The 24198-nt window shown below is 40.2% G+C and overlaps 1 protein-coding gene across 1 annotated transcript; it reads right to left on the bottom strand.

Annotated features, from left to right (window-relative positions):
- Positions 1 to 7914: 7914 nt before the first annotated feature.
- On the bottom strand, positions 7915 to 12838 carry LOC146389803 (uncharacterized). The gene is made up of 3 exons (XM_084909346.1): positions 12832 to 12838; positions 11872 to 11969; positions 7915 to 11408 (listed from the first exon to the last, which is right to left on the bottom strand). The coding sequence occupies exons 1-3, from the start codon at positions 12836 to 12838 to the stop codon at positions 10518 to 10520; spliced, it is 996 nt and encodes a 331-aa protein (XP_084765472.1). The 3' UTR covers positions 7915 to 10517.
- Positions 12839 to 24198: the final 11360 nt, after the last annotated feature.

The raw sequence follows: 24198 nt of genomic DNA, 5'->3' as shown, positions 1-24198 counted from the left end.
CATATGCAAAAAAAATTATCATTAATTAACTTTAGAAAGACTTTGACTCTTTGAATTTAATGTAATCAAAACATATGCATTTTTAAAATGAACTTAAAATGTTATTCTACAAAATTTGCAGCAATTAAATTTGTTTATTTTTTTGAGCTGATAGTCTGTGGTACCCAGGAAGAGTCTATACCAACGTACATTGCAGTTTCTGTGCACTCCAGCCTCTTCTGTTCCATGTGAGATTATTTTCTGAGGCAGAAGAAATTATCTCCAAGAAAAGAAACAGAGTGGAACAAATCCTCTTCTTAAATAAAAATGGATTTGAAAAAGGATTACCTTAAATGCACCATGCTTTTACTTAACAAGTTCATAAGCATTCTCCATTTTCAGTTTACGATCAATTCTAACCCCAGGTCAAAATTATGTGCAAGAAAATTGACCTAATATAATATTATTAAACATACCTGTCCAGACCTAACAGCACGTCATAGTGTGTTGTACATTATTATATGTGTATTAAATGTATTTTTCATCTATTACGTTTACCAACATCAAGAAGTCACAAGCAAAGAAAGACTACACCATGGTAAATGTTTAAACAAGGAAAGTATTGATAAAAAATATTTTAAAAATAAACATAACAATTTTCAAAGCAACACAACAGTGGGCCAATGTCAAACAAAATTGTGAACTTCACTCTGTAGAGTGGGCAGTCATAATGAAGCAGTACACTTTCATTTGAAAATTCAAGCTGTGCTTCATATTTTTGGTAGCCAGATAGAAAGCTTTATTTGGCCATCACTGGCCAACAGTAATGTTGTAATGTTCTTCCATATTTAACATTTGCACATATATAAGTGACATAATATTTAATACTTTTTTTGAAAAGTTTCTTCACCACACTTCTGCCATCCACCGTTTTTATTAGAAAAAATTGGCCACAGCCACTGCGCCATGAATTCTGGGATATGTTGGACCACAAATGATACACCTGACCCATTCTTCAAATCCGGGGAAAAGAAGGGCGCATTTTTGACCGCATTTCGAATTGGGACAGGCTTCATCATGTTGCCGTGACGTAATCAGCCTTCAAATTGGGTCTTGAAAGATGCAGATCCTGAATTGGAACAGTTATTTCGGCGGCAGAAAATGTGAAAGAGGAACATCATGTGAAGATACTTTAAGGCTGGAAATGAAAACACTAACATGAAAATAAACATAATAACTTGATACTGTCACTGGGTTAAGAATAAAGGAGTGTTCAAAAGAAATCATTAGTATCAAACTGTGACAATAAAAAATGTTCATTAAAGCAACCAAGAATGGGATACGTTTGATGTGAATCTTTGGTAATGCATGGGGGAAGCTCTGTGCCAATTTTATCATACTGTACCTCCCTCCATCCAACCACACACTTCTTTGGGTTTGCCATCAGCCCTGCCTGCCTCACGGACTCCGGGACCGTGACCAACCACTGCACATGATCCACCGAGGTATCACTATGAATGACAACATCATCCAGGTAGGAATTAACATATGCAGTGTGAGGACACAGCTATCGCTCCAGCACGTGCTGAAAAATGGCCGCGGCTTCAAACAAACCAAACAGAAGAGTGATGAATGGCATGAACCATACAGAGTGGAGAAAGACGTTTTTGTCTTTGGATTGTGCAGACAAGGGAATCTGCCAGTAGGCGTTGGTTAAATCCAGCATGATAAAAACTAAGCAGTGCTTAACCAGTCCAGCTTAACCCGGGGCATGGGATAAGCATCAAACCATGAGACCTTGTTCACTTTGTGATAATCATCACAGAACCGTATAAAACCGTGTGCTCACTTCTTAATTACCTGGAAGCACCTTAAAGACAACCGGCCCCTCTCAACAGCTGCGACAAATCAGCTGGAGAAAAGGTAAGCATAGGAGACCAAACACTGAGGAACAAATCCTCATTTCATCCTATGATAACAGCATTTTCACCATTTCAGCCAATTCCTTTTGCACAATTTGTCTCTTGTGCTCAGGCAACATGTTAGGTCATGAACAGACTTTCACGCCAGGCTGCGTTTCAAGGTGGTGCTCCATGAGAGTCATGCAGCCGGCAGGGGGGATGAACACATCTGCAAACCGCTGTTGCAATGCAGGAACATCTGCTTTGTGTGAGATGTTCATTACAATGAATCTTAAACACACTCTCTGAAAACTTCATGCCCACAGCACATTTTTTAAGAAAAATCAAACATCTTTGTCCTTGAAGATCATTTCAGAGTTTTTAATGAGCTGCAGGAACCCTTTTCAGTGTGAGTGGAGAACAGCCCAGTCTCCTCCTGTGATAAACCTCCACATGTACGACTGAAAACAGTTAAATTACTTTGAATCTGAAATCAGGGCTCAAACTACTTCTTGTGAGACCATTTCTTTATTTTTCACACCAAACTGTTTATTAAGAAAAACTTTACAAAGACTTCATCAAATATAGGATCAAATCAAATCACGATTTCATAATACAAACTTCAAATCAACAAGAAAACAGCTGAAGAACATGTGGATCAAAATGAATTCATTAAAAAACAACATGTGGACTTCAAGAACACAGTAAACACACTAAAGTGAAAGGAGGAGCCAAAAATAGCGGTTTAATCGAATTTGAATTTTTGAACTTGTAACAATTCTTTGCAGCCACTGTGAATACGAATGTGGTCTTTGCCTAATTGAATAAAGGTTACTCTGACTCACTGCTCCATCTTCTGGTACAAACTGGTATTACATGGAAGTAAAGCCCAAAACCAGTTTAGCTTGAGTTTCTTTTTTTCTGGACATAAAGTCACAGCAGGTGTTGTTTCAAAGCTTGTGGACAGATTTAGTTCATTTTGGAAGTTTTAAGAGCAACTGCTGTGAAATTATTTGTACTTTTGAGAGAAAATAATTTAAGAGAAGATTTTACCACAGCAAAAGATTAAATATGAATGAAGGATTGAAATTTAACTGAGGTAACACATTAAATGAATACATTAAAAAAAATAAGTTAATTTTGGAAACACTAAGAAAGTTCACATGAAAGAAATTGAAATATATATCCATATCTGCAATTTTGATACATTATCTGTTTGGTAAAAAACACATTCCTATAACTTTGATAATACAGTAACAATTCAATTCAATTTTATTTATATAGCGCCAAATCACAACAAAAGTCGCCTCAAGGCGCTTCATAGATACAGAGAAAAACCCAACAATCATATGACCCCCTATGAGCAAGCACTTTGGCGACAGTGGGAAGGAAAAACTCCCTTTTAACAGGAAGAAACCTCCGGCAGAACCAGGCTCAGGGAGGGGCGGCCATCTGCTGCGACCGGTTGGGGTGAGAGAAGGAAGACAGGATAAAAGACATGCTGTGGAAGAGAGACAGAGGTTAATAACAGATATGATTCAATGCAGAGAGGTCTATTAATACATAGTGAGTGAGAAAGGTGACTGGAAAGGAAAAACTCAATGCATCATGGGAATCCCCCGGCAGCCTACGTCTATTGCAGCATAACTAAGGGAGGATTCAGGGTCACCTGGTCCAGCCCTAACTATATGCTTTAGCAAAAAGGAAAGTTTTAAGCCTAATCTTAAAAGTAGAGATAGTTTCTGTCTCCCGAATCCAAACTGGAAGCTGGTTCCACAGAAGAGGGGCCTGAAAACTGAAGGCTCTGCCTCCCATTCTACTTTTAAATACTCTAGGAACAACAAGTAGGCCTGCAGAGCGAGAGCAAAGTGCTCTAATAGGGTGATATGGTACTACAAGGTCATTAAGATAAGATGGGGCCTGATTATTTAAGACCATGTATGTGAGGAGCAGGATTTTGAATTCAATTCTGGACTTAACAGGAAGCCAATGAAGGGAAGCCAAAACAGGAGAAATATGCTCTCTCCTTCTAGTCCCTGTCAGTACTCTTGCTGCAGCATTTTGGATTAGCTGAAGGCTTTTCAGTGAGTTTTTTGGACATCCTGATAATAATGAATTACAGTAGTCCAGCCTGGAAGTAATAAATGCATGAACTAGTTTTTCAGCGTCACTCTGAGACAGGATATTTCTAATTTTAGAGATGTTGCGCAAATGGAAGAAAGCAGTCTTACATATTTGTTTAATATGTGCGTTGAAGGACATGTCCTGGTCAAAAATGACTCCAAGGTTCCTCACAGCGTTACTGGAGGCCAAGGTAATGCCATCCAGAGTATGAATCTGGTTAGATACCATATTTCTAAGATTTTCAGGGCCGAGTACAATAACCTCAGTTTTATCTGAATTAAGAAGCAGAAAGTTAGCGGCCATCCAGGTCTTTATGTCTTTAAGACATTCCTGCAGTTTAACTAATTGGTGTGTGTTATCTGGCTTCATGGACAGATAGAGCTGGGTGTCATCTGCATAGCAGTGAAAATGTATGCTATGTCTTCTAATGATGCTGCCTAAGGGAAGCATGTATAATGTAAACAGAATTGGTCCTAGCACTGAACCCTGTGGAACTCCATAATTAACCTCAGTGTGTGAAGAGGACTCTCCATTTACATGCACAAATTGGAGTCTATTAGATAGATATGATACAAACCACTGCAGTGCAGTACCTGTAATACCTACAGCATGTTCTAATCGCTCTAATAGGATATTATGGTCAACAGTATCGAACGCTGCACTGAGGTCTAGCAGGACAAGCACAGAGATGAGTCCACTGTCAGAGGCCGTAAGAAGATCATTTGTAACCTTCACTATAGCTGTTTCTGTGCTGTGATGAGTTCTGAAACCTGACTGAAACTCTTCAAATAAACCATTCCTCTGCAGATGATCTGTTAGCTGTTTGACAACTACTCTTTCAAGGATTTTTGATATGAAAGGAAGGTTGGAGATTGGCCTATAATTAGCTAAGACTGCTGGGTCTAGAGATGGCTTTTTGAGTAAAGGTTTAACCACAGCCAGCTTGAAGGCCTGTGGTACATAGCCGACCATTAGAGATAGGTTGATCATATTTAAGATCGAAGAATTAATCAATGGCAGGACTTCTTTGAGCAGTTTTGTAGGAATGGGGTCTAAAAGACACGTTGATGGTTTGGAGGAAGTAATTATTGAAGTTAACTCAGAAAGATCAATTGGAGAAAAAGAGTCTAACTTAACATCAATGGTACTAAGAGTAGCTGTAGATAATATTACATCTGTGGGATGATTACTGGTAATTTTTTCTCTAATGATAAAAATTTTATTTGTGAAGAAGTTTATGAAGTCATTACTAGTTAACGTTAAAGGGATGGTTGGCTCAACAGAGCTCTGACTGTTTGTCAGCCTGGCTACAGTGCTGAAGAGAAACCTGGGGTTGTTCTTATTTTCTTCAATCAGTGATGAATAGTAAGATGTTCTGGCTTTGCGGAGGGCTTTCTTATAAAGCAGCAAACTATTTCTCCAGGCTAAATGATGATCCTCTAAATTTGTGACACGCCATTTCCTCTCCAGATTACGAGTCATCTGCTTTAGGGTACGTGTTTGAGAATTATACCACGGAGTCAGGTACTTCTGATTAGAGACCTTAGTTTTCACTGGAGCTACAGTATCCAGAGTCGTACGTAGTGAGGAGGTGAAATTATTAACAAGATAATCGACCTCTGTTGGGGTAGCGTTCAGATAGCTGCTCTGCTCTGTGTTGGTACAGGGCATTGAAGATGATAACAGTGGGTGGATTATATTCTTAAACTTAGTTACAGCGCTTTCAGAAAGACATCTACTTTGATAAAATCTACTCTCCACCGCTGTGTAATCAATTATTGTAAATGTAAATGTTATCAGGAAATGATCAGACAGGAGAGGGTTTTCAGGAAACACTGTTAAATGTTCAGTTTCTATGCCATATGTTAAAACAAGATCTAGAGTGTGATTAAAGTGGTGGGTGGGTTCTTTTACATTTTGAGAGAAGCCAATTGAGTCTAATAACAGACTAAATGCCATGTTGAGGCTGTCATTTTTAGCATCTACATGGATGTTAAAATCACCCACAATAATTATTTTATTTGAGCTCAGAACTAAATTAGATATAAAGTCTGAGAAATCAGACAGAAACTCTGTGTAAGGCCCAGGTGGACGATAGATGATAACAAGTAAGACTGGTTTCTGAGTTTCACAGCTGGGGTGGACAATGTTAAGCATCAGGCTTTCAAATGAATTAAAAGTCTGTCTTGGTCTTTCATTAATTAATAGGCTGGTGTGAAAAATTGCTGCCACACCGCCCCCTCGGCCTGTGCTTCGAGGTTTCTGGTAGTTAGAATGACTCGGGGGTGTTGATTCATTTAAACTAACATAATCATCCTGCTGCAACCAGGTTTCTGTAAGGCAGAGTAAATCAATTTGTTGATCAATTATTAAGTCATGTACTAACAGAGACTTGGAGGAGAGAGACCTAATATTTAATAATCCACATTTCACTGTTTTACTCTTTGGTTCAGATGTGGATACTGTACTATTCTTTCTTTGTAATTGTTTATGTTTAAGTTGTTTGTTGCTGGTTTTTAGTTTGTTTTTTGTCTTTTTGGAAGCTGACACAGTCTCTATGGAGATGGGTTTTTGGGGGGGTAGCAGGAGGAGAGAAGCTGCAGAGAGGCGTGTAAGACTGCAACTCTGCTTCCTGGTCCCAACTCTGGATAGTCATATTTTGGGGGGTTTAATAAATTTGTCCATATTTCTAGAAATGAGAGCTGCTCCATCCAAAGTGGGATGGATGCCGTCTCTCCTAACAAGACCAGGTTTCCTCCAGAAGGTTTGCCAATTATCTATGAAGCCCACATCGTTTCTGGGACACCACTCAGACAGCCAGCAATTTAAGGAGAACATGCGGCTAAACATGTCACTCCTGGTCTGATTGGGGAGGGGACCAGAGAAAACTACAGAGTCCGACATTGTTTTAGCAAAGTTGCACATCGATTCAATATTGATTTTAGTGACCTCCGATTGGCGTAACCGGGTGTCATTACTGCCGACGTGAATTATGATTTTACTGAATTTACGTTTACCCTTAGCCAGCAGTTTTAAATTTCCTTCAATGTCGCCTGCTCTGGCCCCTGGAAGACAATTGACTATGGTTGCCGGTGTCTCTAGCTTCACATGTCTGAGAACAGAATCACCAATTACCAGAGTTTGACCCCCGGCGGGTGTGTCACCGAGTGGGGAAAAACGGTTAGACACATGAACAGGTTGGTGGTGTACCTGGGGCTTCTGTTTAGGACTATGCTTCCTCCTCACCGTGACCCAGCCGCCCTCTTTCCCCAGCTGCTTGGGGTCTGCCGGGGAACAGCTAGCGGGGCCTACGCTATCTTCGGCTGCACCAGCTACAGGGGCCTGGCTAGCTACGGGTGAATGAAGGGTGCGAAGCCGAGTCTCCAATTCAGTAATCCTGGCCTCCAGAGCTGCAAATATGCTACATTTGTTACAGATATCATTACTGCTAAAGGAGGCCGAGGAGTAACTAAACATCTGACACAATGAGCAAGAAAGTGCAGGAGGGACAGGTGAAGTAGCCATGGTGCTAACGAGTCGGCTACGAGCTAAGCTAAGCTAGCGAAACAGTACAGAGACAGTGAGTGAATACTTTGGCTATAAATTAGGTAGTGAGTACACAGAGAGTGTGCTTCGGATGAAGCACGTGAAGATTATACTATGAAAGAAGAATGTATTTAAAAGTTGTTAATTAAATTGCTAAGCAAATAAGCTACTCAGAAACACCACTGTGTTTGAGCAGGAACAGGAAGTGATACTCTACCGCAGAGCGAGCGAACACCAAGTGACAGCGCCACCAAGAGATCGAGCGAGATGACAACAAGTACAACTACTAAACACTACTGTGTCCTAAGGGAACAAAGAATAAAATGTAACAGGGTTAAAATCCCTCAAAGGAAAAAACATAAACTTGATATGCATATCTATACATGCAGCTTCCTAAACGTAACATTCAGGATTATTCACTGCAGGTCCAGAAATCAGAGCTACCTCATCAGATCCAAGTGTGACATCAGCTGACACTCTTCACAGGAGATTCCATCTGAACTCTGTGGAACCTGATCTCAAGGTTTTTAAGTCTGACCCTGAAACCAGAAGAGGGTCTTTCTCTCTCTTCACATTCATTGTGATCCAGTGATTTCAGTCCTGCATGATCAGGCTGATGTTTGCACAGAGCAGATAATGAAGTGAATGTTTTTGCACATTGGTAACAGTGAAACAGTTTATTTACAGTGTGGGATCGTTTGTGTTCGGAGTATGAACTGAGATTCCTAAAGCTCTTGTCACAGTAGTCACAGCTGAAGTTCACTTCCATGTGTGTACAATCATGTTTGTTACGATGACCTGATTGGGAGAAGCTTTTGTCACAGTGTCTGCACTTGTATGGTGTCTCTCCTGTGTGGATTTGCTTATGTTTTTTCATTGAGCTCACGTGCAGTGGTGAAGGAAAAAGTATGTAGACGTATTTTACCCCTTACAAAAAGAAGCTGGTCACAGATGTGCTTTTTGACCCCACTGTGGAAGTGTTCATGTATTTTTAATGTACTTGGTGTGTGGAAGCCTCTCCCACATTCTTTGCAGTAGTTCATTTTGTCTCCAGTGTGTCTACGTTGATGAGGTTTTAGGTCCCGTTGATGATTGGAAGTTTTTCCACAAAGGTCACAGAGAAACTTTCCCACCACCACAGTGACGACAGGGTTGGGAACTGGATCCATGTGCGTCTCTCCGCTTTTTTATTTTTATCCTGAATGTCGCCTGAAATAAAGAGCATCTCTGCCAACTAGGGCTGGGCCATATTATACCGTTCACGGTAATACCGGTATAATGTTAGGCAACGATAGGAAAATAAAATATCGCGATAGAATATGAGTAAAACGCGCATGCGCAGTGCCTTTGTTTTCATACGCACATGGCCGATTGTTGAGTGAAACAGATGAACCAGAATTGGTTTGTAAAAATGGTGCAACTTCAGTGATGTGGAACTGGCTTGATGTTTGTCCGTCAGATACACGACAAAGCACATTTTTTTGCAGAACATGCAAGCGGCCGTCGTTATTGTCGTATTTGTCGGACTAAGATGCTCTTAAATCTGGGAGTAATCTGGGTCCTAAACTCTGTATGCTTCAGGTCAAACGAACACTGCAGCATCACTGAGAGTTAAAAACTGTCTCAATTCTTTCATCTTTAATAAAACGATCAGCATTGCTGCTTTACCAGGTGTAACTATGAAGTTTAACTTCCAGGCATCCATGAAAACAATATTTATTACATTTAACAGAGTTAGAAGTTAGCAGGAAGCTAGCGGAAGTTAGCTCGCTAGTTTCGCTAGTTACCCAAGCATGATATTGCATGTTCTGACTGAGAGATTTCTGAAAAAATTCAAACGTACAGCTCTGCTGTCACGTCCAACATAAATGAAGACAGGAAACTAAACAGCAGTGACGTTTGTAGGGTTGCTGAAGTTGGGCTAGCTGGTATTTAATGATGTGCTACCTGATCGCTAGCGACACAGCTATGTTAGCATAACATAAACAGTGAAGCTGGAGGACGAACACTAACACTTTTCCACTTATAAAAGTTAACGTTAAGGTTCCTGATAGTTAGAGACAAATGCAATCGGATGCTGTAAATTGACCAAACTTCAGTCAGGAGAACAACTGAGATAATCCATCCACAATACAAGGTTAGTCATTAATATACTGCAACAACATGGGAATAGAGCAGCTGCCAGAGAATTCAACATTAATGAATCAATGGTACAGAAGTGGAGGAAGCAAGAAGAATGAGTTTAATAAAGTTTGATTTATCTGACTGCTTTGTTTCGCTTAATGTGCCTTATAATCCCGTGCACCTTATGGTCCGAAAAATACGTACTGCACCCTGCAGTTTAATGTTGCAAAGAACCTCTTTTTAACTTCAGTGGATATTATACATGGTTATGCTCAGGATATGTCAGCCCATTTCTACTGGAAATGCCTTTTGGTTAAACTTTAAGCAAGGAATTTGCATTTGCACTGTTACATTTTTATAAAGCTTTAATGTACATAAAAACCAGCTTCTTGTTTAAGTGAAAATAAATGGAAGGTTGTCTTTTTGCGCTAGTAATGTTGTGGAGTTGTATTTTGTCTCGCATCAATTATATCGTCAGTTATATCGTTATCGCAAATTTTCAAATATATATCGTGATAAATATTTTTGGCCATATCGCCCTGCTCTACTGCCAACGTCCAATTACATTTTACTTTTTAAATTAAAACACTCAGCTTACTGAGAGAAAATGAGTCTTCATTTTTCCAAACAGTTCATTCAGTATAACTCCATAAGTTTACTGATCAGACTTGTTCCAAACAATCAGGTTAAAATTACAAGATAAAAAAAATCAATACATCCTCACAGTAACTGCACTTGTAGAGTTACTTTCTGGTGTGGATCTGTTGGTGTTTATTCAACTGATGTGGATATTTAAAGGTCTTCTGACACAGGTCACATTTATAAGGTCTCTCCTTAGTGTGGCTAAACATGTGTTGTTGTAACTGTATCTGTTGGAAACAGTTTCCCACACTGATCACAGCAGGAAACATCATTTCCAGTGTGAATCCGTAGGTGAATATTTCGGTAGTGTTTGTCGCTGAAACTTTTTCCACAAAAGTCGCAGCTGTACGCCTTAATTCCAGAGTGGGTAACTAGTTGCCTCTGTACGTCGTGCTTTTGAGCAAAAGCCTTACCACACAAGCCACAGATGTACTCTTTAACTCCACTGTGGATGAGTTGGTGTATTTTTAAGTTGTGACGATGGGTAAAAGACTTTCCACACAAGACACAGCTGTAAGGTTTAACTCCACTGTGGATGAGTTGGTGTTTTTTTAAGCTTTGAGCAAGGGTAAAAGACTTTACACACAACTCACAGCTGTAAGGTTTAACTCCACTGTGGATGAGTTGATGTTTTTTAAAGTTTCCAGCCTGGGTAAAAGACTTTCCACACAAATCACAGCTGTAAGGTTTAACTCCACTGTGGATGAGTTGGTGTTTTTTTAAGCTTCCACCATGGGTAAAAGACTTTCCACACAACTCACAGCTGTAAGGTTTAACTCCACTGTGGATGAGTTGATGTTTTTTAAAGTTTCCAGCCTGGGTAAAAGACTTTCCACACAAATCACAGCTGTAAGGTTTAACTCCACTGTGGATGAGTTGGTGTCTTTTTAAGCTTTCAGCCAGGGTAAAAGACTTTCCACACAACTCACAGCTGTAAGGTTTAACTCCACTGTGGACGAGTTGGTGTCTTTTTAAGCTTTGAGCCTGGGTAAAATCCTTTCCACACTCATCACAGCTGTAGGTTTTCTCTCCCTGTCTTCTGTGAGGTTTGTCGGCCTCCTGAGAGCGCTGACTTCTTGCTCCATGTTGGTCCTGCAGTGACAGAGATACAAACAGAGGCAGTGAGTGAAATGCAGTCGTGGACCAAACTGAAACTCCCTCCATTGGTGGAATCAAACATGTCAAAAAAAAAAACCCACACATTGTAGGTGTGTTAGCACCACCTTCTGGTAATATTATCACATTACAATGATGTGCTACAATAAGAGTTGTAATGGAAATGACAGTATTGAAGAAATATATAAGTGGAGAACATCTTTTACCTCATAAAATATTGCAAGTTCAACTGATGATATTGTTTTTTTTCAATGTGTGCTGATAAAATATGATCTTTGTATTTTCTTCTAACTTCTGTGGTTTTTGGTTGTGAATGTAGATTCTGTATATATGGAGGAGCCCAGGATGGAAAAGATAAAGCTGCTGTTAATGGGTTTTAAAAAACCAACAAGCTGTACACACAGTTTCAATAACAGTGTAACTGTGATGTTTTTCTCACTTTCTGTGTTGAAGTTATTGTTTCCTCTGTAGTGGCTGAGCTGAGTCCAAATGGCTGAAATTGTTCCTCTGTTGCTCCACCAGACTCTTGTGCTGTTACTCAGCTGGGACACAAAAAGTATGTAGACGTATTTTACCCCTTACAAAAAGAAGCAGAGCAAATAAACATTACTACACTCCTCAGTGACGACAATACCTTTGAAGCTTCAAGGTAAAACCCCAGAAACAACTACAAAAAGAAAGTCATCAGTTGCCTACAAGATCTTGAAAGGGAAAAAGCCACTGACTGTCCTGTATATCACCGCCTTTACCCAGTGGATGCTACACCCTGTATATATGTCAACATTATTTAGGGATAATTTTGACATAGGCGATAAATTTTCATTAATTCATTTCAACTGTAGAAGCCTCTATAAAAGCTTTGTTCTGATCAATGTTTTTTTGAATAATGTGAAAGGCAAGTTTGAAGTTATAGCACTATCTGAAACATGGACAGATGAGGAAAGGGGTTGGGTCTTTCACATTGATGGGTATGAATTATATCATATAAATAGATCTAATAAGAAGGCAGGAGGTGTGGCACTGTTTGAAATGTAAGCAGATTGAATATATGTCTGGCTATTGATGATTTAATGGAGTGTGTGACAGTAGAAATAGAAATGGAAAGAAAGAGTAATATAATTGTTACTTGTATGTATAGGAGGCCTGGAACACTCATAGAAACATTCACAGTAGTAGAAGATTTATTGAGCAAGGTAAAGGGAAATAAGACATTTTGTATTTGCGGGGATTATAATATTTTTTTTAATGTCCAATCATAAGTCATCATCAGATTTTTTGAGTTAATATTTGGAAGAGGGTTTTACCCTCTGATTACTAAACCTATTAGAATAACTGAAAAGTTAGCAACTTTAATTGATCATATTTTCATTAATTGCTTGCTAGATATAGAATATTATACTTTTCATTGTTTCTACCCTATCTGAGTTATTGTGTTGAAGTATGGGGGAATACATATGTGACCAATAACCAAACCATTATATTTATTACAGAAGAGAGCGCTTTGAATTATGCATAACGTTAAGTATAGAGAAGACAGTAACAGTTTGTATATAAAATCGAAATTATGAAAACTAGAAGATATAGTGAAATTACAGACATTAATTATTATATTTAGGGCAAAAAATAAAACACTACCTCTTAAGTTACAAGGTGTATTTGTGTTGTGTTCAGAACATGGGGACGGGAGAAGGAAGTTTTATTTTAAGCATCGGTTTGCTCGAACCACACAAAAGGCAAATGTGTCCAACAGTCATGGGCATAAGAAACTGGAATTCTCTCAATGATCATCTCATGTGTTGTACAAAGGTTTCTCAATTTAAAATCTGCTATAACAATAAAACGATAAACCAATATGAAGAAGTTGAAAATAACAGAATTTAACTGTAGAAAAAATTATCCTTTCAGTTTGATATTTAGTGGTATTGCTCACTTTTGAGTATATTGTTCTGTTTGTTTTGTCTTGTTTTGTTTTGTGTAGAATATTGTCAGAGTGTAATTTTGGTTGCCTACTTGTATCATCACAGATAGGGGGCAGGTGTCAATGAGAATTTATTCTTCTTCCTGCTCCTGTTCATGCATGGAAACAGTGTTACTTTAATTAACAGGAAGGTTGTGTATAGGAAATGAATTACTGCTGTACCATGTGTGAATCAAAAAATTAAATAAGTAAATATGGACTTCCATAGATCCACAAGAGTCCCGCTCAGACTCATAGTTAGCAGTATAAATTTAGCCAACTAAGTTTATACTGCACCTCATTATCATCCTAGGAGTTTAAAAAACATTTCAAAAATCACTTTGTTAATGAGGGATTGAAAAATTTCACAAATGAAGAATTTATTCTACAATTCATTATTTAAGCACAGAATTCATTATTTCGATGTGCGTGGCTCTTGTTGTCCTCCATATAGGGGTGTCAAAAATCACATTGGAAGTGGCACACATCACGAGGGGGTACCTGTTGACGGTGTTAACAACACCTTTACATTCACTTGGTGAACTTGCAAACGCTTAGGATTTAGCTGAACCTGACTTTAAATGTTTCTGAAACAAGAAGGACATATTGATTTGCTCTCCTGATATTGAGAGTGTAGTATTGATATTTTAACCTTTAAGGAGCACAAAATGTATTAATCCTACTAACACATACACGCATGCAATGAAGCTCAAGAAGACCAGATAGTATTTTAAGCCTGTGCTTCTGATTTTATCATGTTGTTCGGTTCACTTAGTGGGATGAGAAGCAATATATGAACTAGTGGACTAATATTATATTAGGAAAGATGATTGAATTATAGCAGGGGTGAACAGAATGCAGCAGAGGGATTAAATGAGTGAGACTAGTAGATTCTTAGTTTCTTGTTCCTGATGTGTAGGGGAGGTTTTACAATGACATACACCTTGTTACATGGAATGAAACTTGCATTTTTGTTACCAAGTGGAAGTGAAAAGTCCTAAAACTAGGCTTTCATATTTTTACATTTTGTAGAATTTTATTTTATTTTATTTATGCTTGAGGAGTGCACTGAAAGTTTTGTTTGAAAATCTGCTCTCCTTCAAGCAGGCCTGCATGATTGGAACTAAAAGTGCTATAGAACACTGTTGATTTAAAAATGATGGTAAAGTGAGCTTCTCCACATTACAATGGGCTCTGGAGAAAGTTACCTATGTGGGACACGATTAGATAGTAAGTCCTAAGTCCCTTGTCTAAAAGGATTCAGCAAGGTAATTCATTCAGAATTCGTCTTTTTTCTTTTTTGAAATGTCATGTTGCTGGCAGTTAGTGATGGGATCTCTTTTTAGAGAACCGGCTCTTTCGTCTCGGCTCACTAAAAAGAGCTGGCTCTTTCGCCTCCCAGCCAGCTCTTGAGGTTGTTTTGTTGAGGTTGCTTTGTTGCTTTAATTAATTATTTTTAATATTTGTGTTTTGTGTTTTGTACGTGTTTCGGAGTTTGTACGTGCTTTGTCTCTAGGGACCACCGTAAATATGCTTTTATTTATTCACTCCACATAAAATGTAATAAATTAATCATATGATACAAAACCCAACTTTTGCAAGAATTTGCAATGGAAGTGGAAACACCACTAAGATTCTTAGTGTTTTGTTAGGATGACTTTGTTAACCCCTGTTTAAAGGACAAAAATGGACTTTTGTTCTCCAAGCATTTTGTGTCACCTTAAATCTCACAAGAATGACAGTGGGGGTCTGCCCATAGCTGGACATTTCTTGTTTTTATGGGCCGATGTTTTTTTTTTTTCCTTTTTTTCCCTGTAACGGTATAAACACTGAAAGGTGGTGGATTGGCCAGATGAAGGGAGATGTGTAAAAATAACTCTGTTTGGTGGTGGCTATTGCGGAGCTTCCACAGATTCAGTAACATTAGCAAGTGGTGGAGGCCAGCAGATGCAACACGCTGGCAGGTGGATGACGGAAAGGCAGGAGGAGCAGAGACCTGAGGTGGTGAACTGAACTTCAGGTAAGAAGTTATGACCTATCTGGGTCAGATATAAACCAAGTTTAGGTGTAGTTTATTTTCGTTATGCTGACTTTTTACAGTCAGTTACAATAACTCGCACTCCGTGCAGTTTGTCCCAGCCTTCAGCTACGATGAAAAAGACACAATGCTGGAGTTATTCTGTCTTTGCTGCACAGCTGCCTCTTCTTCTCTTCTTCTCTCATTCTCTCCCCTCCCCGTCCTGTTTCTACTTCAATCATGAAACTGATCAGTGATCAGCTGATCAGCTTTTCTCTCTTGTTTATTTATCGCTCACTTTGCGCCAGAAAGAAGAAACCAGCGGATGTCGCGTTAAACAACAGCAGCATGTTTAAGCTTGATCAGCTGTTGTTAGAATGTATTTAATATAAATTTCTAGTATCAGCTGATGTTTGCTGGAGCCACAGCTGTAAAAGCTGCTGGTCATGATATCGGTTTGGTTGTCCTTACTGAATCATCAGAGCTGAACAGGTGATGGAGAAACAGGTTTACCTTTTAGGTGACATGAATGAGTTGAAGGGAAGTTATGAACTGTTTCTGAGAGACAAATAACACCAGGATCCTTTTCTATGTAGCTGACAGCTGGTAACTGTGTAGGGGCGGGTCTAGTAAAGTTTTGCCAGGGGGCCAGGTAGGGCATTAACAGGGATAGGGGGGCACAAAGAAATACTTTTCTTTCTTATTCTCATGTAAAATTTCTCACTTTTCATCTGATGTAAAATGTATAGAAATCCATTATTGTACATAGTAATTTTTAGGGTCCCATCATAATTTCTTTAGAAGTAGCTAAGTACTGTATATGATGCCAGTATTTTCCCACATTTTCTAGATACTGTACCAGTACTGTGTGTAAAGTGCCATCAAAAAGTCAATTAAGTTTTTTTCTTTCTCACCTGTTTTTCTATCTCCTTTCACTTTTTAAAAGGTTACCATATTAGAAAAAATATTGTGCCCTGCCATGCTGTTTATTGATGTGGCAAATGAATGGTTTATGAAAATATATCTAATATAAATATATCTGGTCTCTAGTCAAAATGCCCGGGCCGATTTTTGTCCCAGTCCAGCCCTGGGTCTGCCTGTCATAAAATGAGGAGTAAGAGCTAACTCAGCCGATTACGTCACAGCGACGCGACAAAGGCTGTCCCAATTCAAAGGCTGCTCCAAATGTGGCCGAAAATCCATCCTTTATTTCCCTGCGTTTGAAGGATGGGTCAAATTCAACCTATTACAAAATTCATAGCGCAGTGGTGGGTGTGGATAATTTTTTCGAGAAAAACAAAACAAAACAGTGGATGGTTGATGTGGGGCAGCCGAACAGTAAACTTTTAAAAGTAGGGCTGGGCTATATCATACCGCTCACGGTAATACCGGTATAATGTTGGGCAACGATAAGAAAATGGAATACCGCGATAAAATAAGGGTAAAACACGCATGCGCATTGCCTTTGTTTTCATACGCACATGGCTGGAAAAAGCGTGGCGGTGACGGAGAAAGAGAAGGGCGAAAGCGGATCGTTAAATGAAACGGATGAACCAGAATTGGTTTGTAAAAATGCTGCAACTTCAGATTTTTCTATGTGAAAATCTCTGTTTTCAAAAATGCCCGTGTATGTGTGGACATAGCCTAAAATCAATCCTTTAATTTTTCTGAAAATCGACAGTGAAAGTAGTGAAAATACATTGACGGATTTTTTTTGCACTAATAAAATTATGGAGTTGTAAAGTATTTTGTCTGGCATCAATTATATCTTCAGTTATATCATTATCGCAAATTTTCTAATTATATCGTAATAAATATGTTTTAATCATATTGTAATTGGCCTCGCTAGAAGTCTGACTAGCTATCCAAACAGCTAAACATGAACCCAGGAACTCCAGACAATAGAGATTGAAAATGTGACGTCATTCAGGGGTAAAACCGCAAAGAATTCTGGGAACTCGTGGCAAGAGGTACTAGCGCACGCAGGCTTTCAATTGAAATCAGTTATACAGCAATAAAAAGAAACACAAAAAATGGCAAGAAGCTGTTGTATTATTAACTGCAATAGCCGGTCGCATGACAGCCACGGAAAGCCGACGGGTAAAGAGATCGGTTGTTATCGGATTACGTCGTTGAAGAGAAATTGTTCGAGCCATGTTTCCGAAGTAACAAAGAGCTGACGGATGGTCTGGATATACCAAATATAACGCCTCAGAACACTCCAGCTCACAGGTTAGTCTGCTCCAAACATTTCCACAAAGGTCAGTCTTCTGTAGTAGTTAATACGTCATTTTTCTTAACATAATTGGTGATATAGGTTACAAGCAAGTCTGGCGCTGAACAGAAATTGTCGCGCTATGCTCCTTTATTTATTGTGCATAAATAGTGAATTGTCCTGACACAATATTGTATTTCACTTCTGTTATTACCATGGTACATTGACAAAAACATATACTTTTATTCACAGGATAAAACAGTTGTTTTGTATCACTAATTGTCCAGTGCGATTACAACATACAATATTATTGTCACTGCTACATTTCTGTGATGCTACCAGAAATTATTTCCACTACTAATTAATTACCGTTGAGCTCAAAGGTCCTATTAATAAACGGTTAACGAATGTGTATTTATGAAGACGATTTGTGAGACTGGTAAACTTATGATATGTACGATGGTCTTTACTTTCTACACGGTGCATTTTAAGGTCCTGTACCCATCCGTCGGTAAACTGTACCTGGGCTTGTTGCAGTGACCTGAAGTTACTAAACTTCATAGTGTCACATGCAGCTGTGGGGTTAGCAGAGGGAGGAACATAAACAGCCACCAAGATGACGTGAGAGAATTCCCTGGGTAAATAATACGGCCTGAGTCCAACAGCACACAGTTCAATGTCCGACTCAGGCCGTATTATTTACCCAGGGAATTCTCTCACGTCATCTTGGTGGCTGTTTATGTTCCTCCCTCTGCTAACCCCACAGCTGCATGTGACACTATCCACTCTGCCATAGCCCGGTTACAGACTCAGCACCCGAGTGCCTTTATTGTGATCTCGGGTGACTTCAACCATGTATCACTGGACAATACACTAACAACATTCAGACAATATGTGGACTGTCCCACCAGGGGAGAGAAAATTTTAGACTTACTGTATGCTAACGTCAAGGATGCATACAGCTCCTCCTCCCTCCCCCCCTTTGTAGGTCAGATCATAACCTGATTCACCTCACCCCCCGCTATGTGCCAATTGTGAGGAGGGAACCTGTGACCACCAGGACTGTTAGGAGGTGGTCAGAGGAGGCAATAGCGGAACTACAGGGCTGTTTCGAGGTGACCAACTGGGAAACACTCTGTGAGCCTCACGCCGAGGACATCAATGGGCTTACTGAGTGTATCATAGACTACATAACTTTCTGCACCGAATCCATTGTTCCAGCTCAGACTGTTCATTGTTACCCAAATAACAAGCCGTGGGTGACTAAGGACAGCAAAGCCCTCCTCAACAACAAGAAGAGGGCTTTCAGAGGGGGCAATAAAGAGGAGGTGAGGAAGGTCCAGGTGTTACTAAAGGACAAGATCAGAGAGGCTAAGGACAATTACAGGAGGAAGCTGGAGTGGAAACTCCAGCAGAACAGCATGAGAGAGGTGTGGAGGGGCATGAAGACCATCACTGGATTCAGGCCAACCAACAGCAGGGGAGCTGAGGGAGGTGAGAATAGAGCTAACGAGTTGAATCTGTTTTTCAATAGATTCGACACCACAGTGTCTGCTCCCACCCCCACAACCTCACCTGTAGTCAGCCTGGAATCCAGAGCCACACCACTGTGCCAGCCTCTCTCTTCACATGGCGCTGTTGCCTCCTGTGAGATTCCTGACACCCCTCCCCCACCCATCACCTTCACTCAATACCAGGTTGAGATGCAAATGAGACTTCACTCAGGCAAGTCTGCTGGACCAGACGGAGTGAGCCCCCTCGTCCTCAAGACCTGTGCCCCCCAGCTGTGTGGAGTCTTTCATAAACTGTTTATGCTGAGTCTGAGTCTGCAGAGGGTCCCAGTGATGTGGAAGACATCATGCCTCGTCCCTGTACCAAAGACGCCACGTCCCAGTGGCCCCCAGGATTACAGGCCCGTGGCACTGACCTCCCACATCATGAAGACCCTGGAAAGGCTCATCCTGGACCAGCTGCGACCCATAGTAAGACCACACCTGGATCCCCTTCAGTTCGCTTATCAGCCTCGTCTTGGAACTGAGGACGCCATCATCTACCTGCTCAATCGTGTCTACACCCATCTGGACCAGCCGGCGAGCACTGTGAGGGTCATGTTTTTTGACTTTTCTAGTGCTTTCAATACCATCAGGCCAACCCTCCTGGGTGATAAGTTAGCAGCGATGCAGGTGGATGCTTCTCTGGTGTCCTGGATTGTTGATTACCTGACAGGAAGACCACAATATGTACGTCTCCCACAGTGTGTGTCTGACAAGGTGATCAGCAACACAGGGGCACCACAGGGGACTGTCCTCTCCCCCTTCCTCTTCACCCTCTACACCACAGACTTCAGCCACTGCACAGAGACCTGCCATCTTCAGAAGTTTTCTGATGACTCTGCGGTGGTTGGATGCATCAGCAGGGATGATGAGACAGAGTACCGGGCTGTGGTCGACTCCTTTGTCACGTGGTGTGAGCAGAATCATCTGCAGCTCAACGTGGCAAAGACCAAGGAACTGATCGTGGACTTCAGGAAGACCAGGAAACACTTGACCCCTGTTTCAATCCAGGGGGTCAGTGTTGACATTGTGGAGGACTATAAATACCTTGGAGTACACATTGACAATAAACTGGACTGGGCTAAAAACACCACAGCACTTTACAGGAAGGGCCAGAGTCGTCTCTATTTTTTGAGGCGACTGAGGTCCTTCAACATCTGCCAGAAAATGCTCAGGATTTTCTATGAGTCTGTTGTGGCCAGTGCGATCCTCTATGCTGTTGTATGCTGGGGGAGCAGGCTGAGGGTCGCAGATGCCAACAGACTTAATAAACTAATCCGTAAGGCCAGTAATGTTGTGGGGATGGAGCTGGACTCCCTCAAGGTGGTGTCGGAGAGGCGGATGCTGTCCAAGATAAAGACAATGTTGGATAACACCTCCCACCCACTCCATGACATGCTGGTCAGTCACAGGAGCACGTTCAGTGAGAGACTGAGATTACCGAAAAGCACCACTGAACAACACAGGAAATCTTTCCTGTCTGTGGCCATCTCCCTGTACAAGGCATCCACTTAACACACTGGTTACGGCTACAACTACACATGTTTCTTTTCCAGCTATTTATTTATGAGTGACTTATGTATGTATATATATGTATATATTGTACTATTCTTAGTTAGCGTATTGTCTGTCTTGTCTTAATGTTGGTTTATAATGGAGCACTGTAACAAAAAATAATTTCCCCCAGGGATTAATAAAGTATTCTGATTCTGATTCATGAGTGTATGCACTCACTCCAAGAACCGTATAATTATAAATCTGAGCGTGGTGAAAGTTGGGCAGCACGCTAACGTATTTTGTCCCTCTGTGTGCTCGTAAGGGTCTGACCCTTTCACTCCTTTGATTTTTTCCTCGTATCTTTTCTTTGACTTTTCATCAAGTCTGTCTTTGTACGGACCGGCATTGTTCTCCTTCGTTTTGTACATACCTTTTTGGGGGGCAAAGAAAAAGCAAGAATTTATTGGAACCGAAGAATGAACGTTTTGCGGTGCTGCAAATGCTTGCATTTGATGCGGTACTTGGATTGTTTTGCCACGAGTTCCCGGCATGCAATGCGCGAAAGTCACGTGGTCTGTCAATCTGTATAGATGAGATCTTATGAAGTTTACTGGTTCTTTCATTTTGTGAAACTGTAACAATAAAGCATATGTGGAAATGTACATTACTCATCTGTACTGTTAACAACAACAACATGTGCCTTAAACCAATGACCTAACAATGCATTTGAGAAGCTAGCATGACGATTAGCACCGCTAATTAGCATATGAACTGGCAATCTCATTTACATATGAATAGCACATAGAAAACTTGTTAACTGTGGTCCATCACACATAAAGACAACACTTGGAGTGTCTCATTGCGTTTTACCATTAAATACTTACAGACAATGCTTTAACAAACACCCAAAGAAGGACATGAATGTGGAGCAGCCATCTTGAAACAGCATAGCAAGAAAACATGAACTTCCTGTCTAACTCTTCTTCTACTGTCACAAAATATCGACTTAAAGGGGCCACAGGATGGCACATTTTACTAACATTTAAAACATGAAATTAACTAAGCAGTAACATAACACATATAGCCCTGCTCTATTTAAGAGTACTGAATGCCATGCCACTTATTTGAGTGCAAATGTTAAATAACGAAGAACATTAAAACATGACTGTTGGAGATATGTCGGCAAAGTTATGTGACATTAGTGATGTTTGTACTTTCAGCATTAACATAGCTTTAAAGCCTTCACTGTAAAATATGCAGTATGTAAATCTTACAGAGAATGTGATGATTTTATGGATAATTAAAGCCAGTCATATATCCACAAACACAACAAGCTGAAAGTCAGTGAAAACAGTTGACTGAAAACGGCCAACTATTTTCAGTGTGGGAGAAAGTACTCAGGGTACACTATGAAAGGCACATCAACCACACTTATACAGACTGTATATAACAACCAACTCTAAAATGTTCGTTTGCAGAGAAAAGACACAGACGCACAAACACACAATTGAAAGGTACAAATGTGTTGTGCATGTAACGAATTCAAACGTGGTGCACATGTGTGTCACAAGTTGATCTGGCTGTAGGCTGTGGCACTCGTCCACAGGTGGCGCTGGTTGATTCGACTCCATGTTAGTGCACACAAAGTAAACTACACGCTTTAGTTGTGCAACAAAAACGCTGAACTCGTATAAATCAAACGTAGGAGGGGAATGAAAACAACGACTAGAGTCTCCCGATCGTTTACTCTTACTGTCCTGTGAACAACACCGGCGTGGTGTTAATTGTTTGTTGTTTTCGCGATCGCGTCGCGCTGACAATATCACCAGGTAAACTCACGACATTTGTAAACATTTTGTTGTTCAACAGCATCAAGACTGACGGAGTATGTTTGAATTAGCCTCACAAGTGTCACAGATGACACATTTGGCGGTTGTTTTTTTTTTTGCTGGTTTGTCGGTAACAGCTCCTGAAAGACTGCCACACATCTGTTCGACCAACGCCAGTTAATCTGGAACACGGGCCGATTTTTTGTCCCAGTCCAGCCCTGGATGCATCTGGAGACGGTCCTATTAAGTCCTATTCTAAAGGCTGATTGCCCTCCCCCACGCTTGTACCTGTGGCTTTCTGTCCTGGGGGTGGGGGCTGGTTGTTCTCCTGCCCTGCAGCCCATCCTTTTGTTCATATGCAAAGACTATTTTTCTGTATCTATTCTTACCCCCCGAAAAACCGCCGTATTATAACGTTGCAAGCAATCACAAACTCTACAGTCTGTCTAACTCCAATGTATACCAAGCAATCTATTATTCTCAACAGAGATAAACTCAACTTAAACTGAACCCACTTTAAAGTTAGCTCGGTGCTTACCTTTAGATGAGCCCACAAACCGAGAGAAACTCCGTGATGAAGCTGTAAGTCTTAAGAAACAGATCAGGGAGCAGAGACCCAGGTGGTTCACGCTGATCTGAGCTACGATCCAGGAGACAAGGGTGTGCAGATCGATGCAGATATCCCACCGTTGGTAGTGGTATATGTTCCTGTAAGTTCACTACTTTACTCCCGTTTCATGAAAAAGCAGCTCTCTCTGCTCGACTCCTCTCCTGCATACACACTTTGCTCCGCCTCCTTTTCCCGGCTCTGCTGTGATTTGTTGCTGTGCGGTCACGTGACTCAGCTGCACAACATAACCAGCAACCAAACTAACCGCTGGAAGCGTGTCATACAGCTTTGTTTGACAGAAATGAAGGAGATTGTTGATTTGTTTGTTTGTTCTTACATGAGCTTTGTTTGATTTGTTGAGTATCTGAGGCTGAAAAACATGATTGTTGGGCTTCATTTCTGTACTGAACAGTCAATTTAAGATTAGCTAGTAAATAACAATAATGTTGTTCATGAGACTAAAGTTATCTCACTTTGATAATGTAAATATAATATGGCCAGTATTAGATTTATTATTATATTAATCATTATTAGTTGTTACAGCAGTGAACTTGAACTCCGTGTTATTCACTGAACTTCAGTAAAGATTCAAGTTTCATTTATTCAAATTTCCTATCACCTTAAATCTTCACTCAAAGACAAGTATCTTTGACAGTGTATATATAGATGTATTATATATAAAAGACAAATATTGTTCTTTTAATATGTTGGCATTACTAAATTTGGCTCAATGCTTACATATATATGTAAAAAGAAAATGTACAAGATGTGATAACTGTTTCTGATAGAATGAAGAGTAGACTGATATATTAAATATTGGGTGAGAAAATCAGACCATGTCATAACTAGGGATGGGTATCGTTTAGGTTTTATCCGATACCGGTGCCAAACCGGTACTTTTGAAACGGTGCCGGTGCTTAAACGGTGCTCAAACCGGTGCTTAAAGAATGGAGAACACAAAATTGGTCAAAAAACCTCTCATGTTCAGCTGTTTTTTTTGTAAAAAGATAACAATGTTAGCCTTTTCTGCAGCTATGGGGCATATATGGTATCACTCTTGGCTGGAAGCAGTGCTTAATCAATGGAAA

The sequence above is a fragment of the Perissodus microlepis genome, chromosome 3, assembly GCF_051167445.1.
Source record: "Perissodus microlepis isolate ML-2025 ecotype Zambia chromosome 3, ASM5116744v1, whole genome shotgun sequence".
Lineage (NCBI taxonomy): Eukaryota > Metazoa > Chordata > Actinopteri > Cichliformes > Cichlidae > Perissodus > Perissodus microlepis.
Note: the sequence above shows the minus strand (reverse complement) of the source record. Positions and strands in the feature narration are given on the sequence as shown.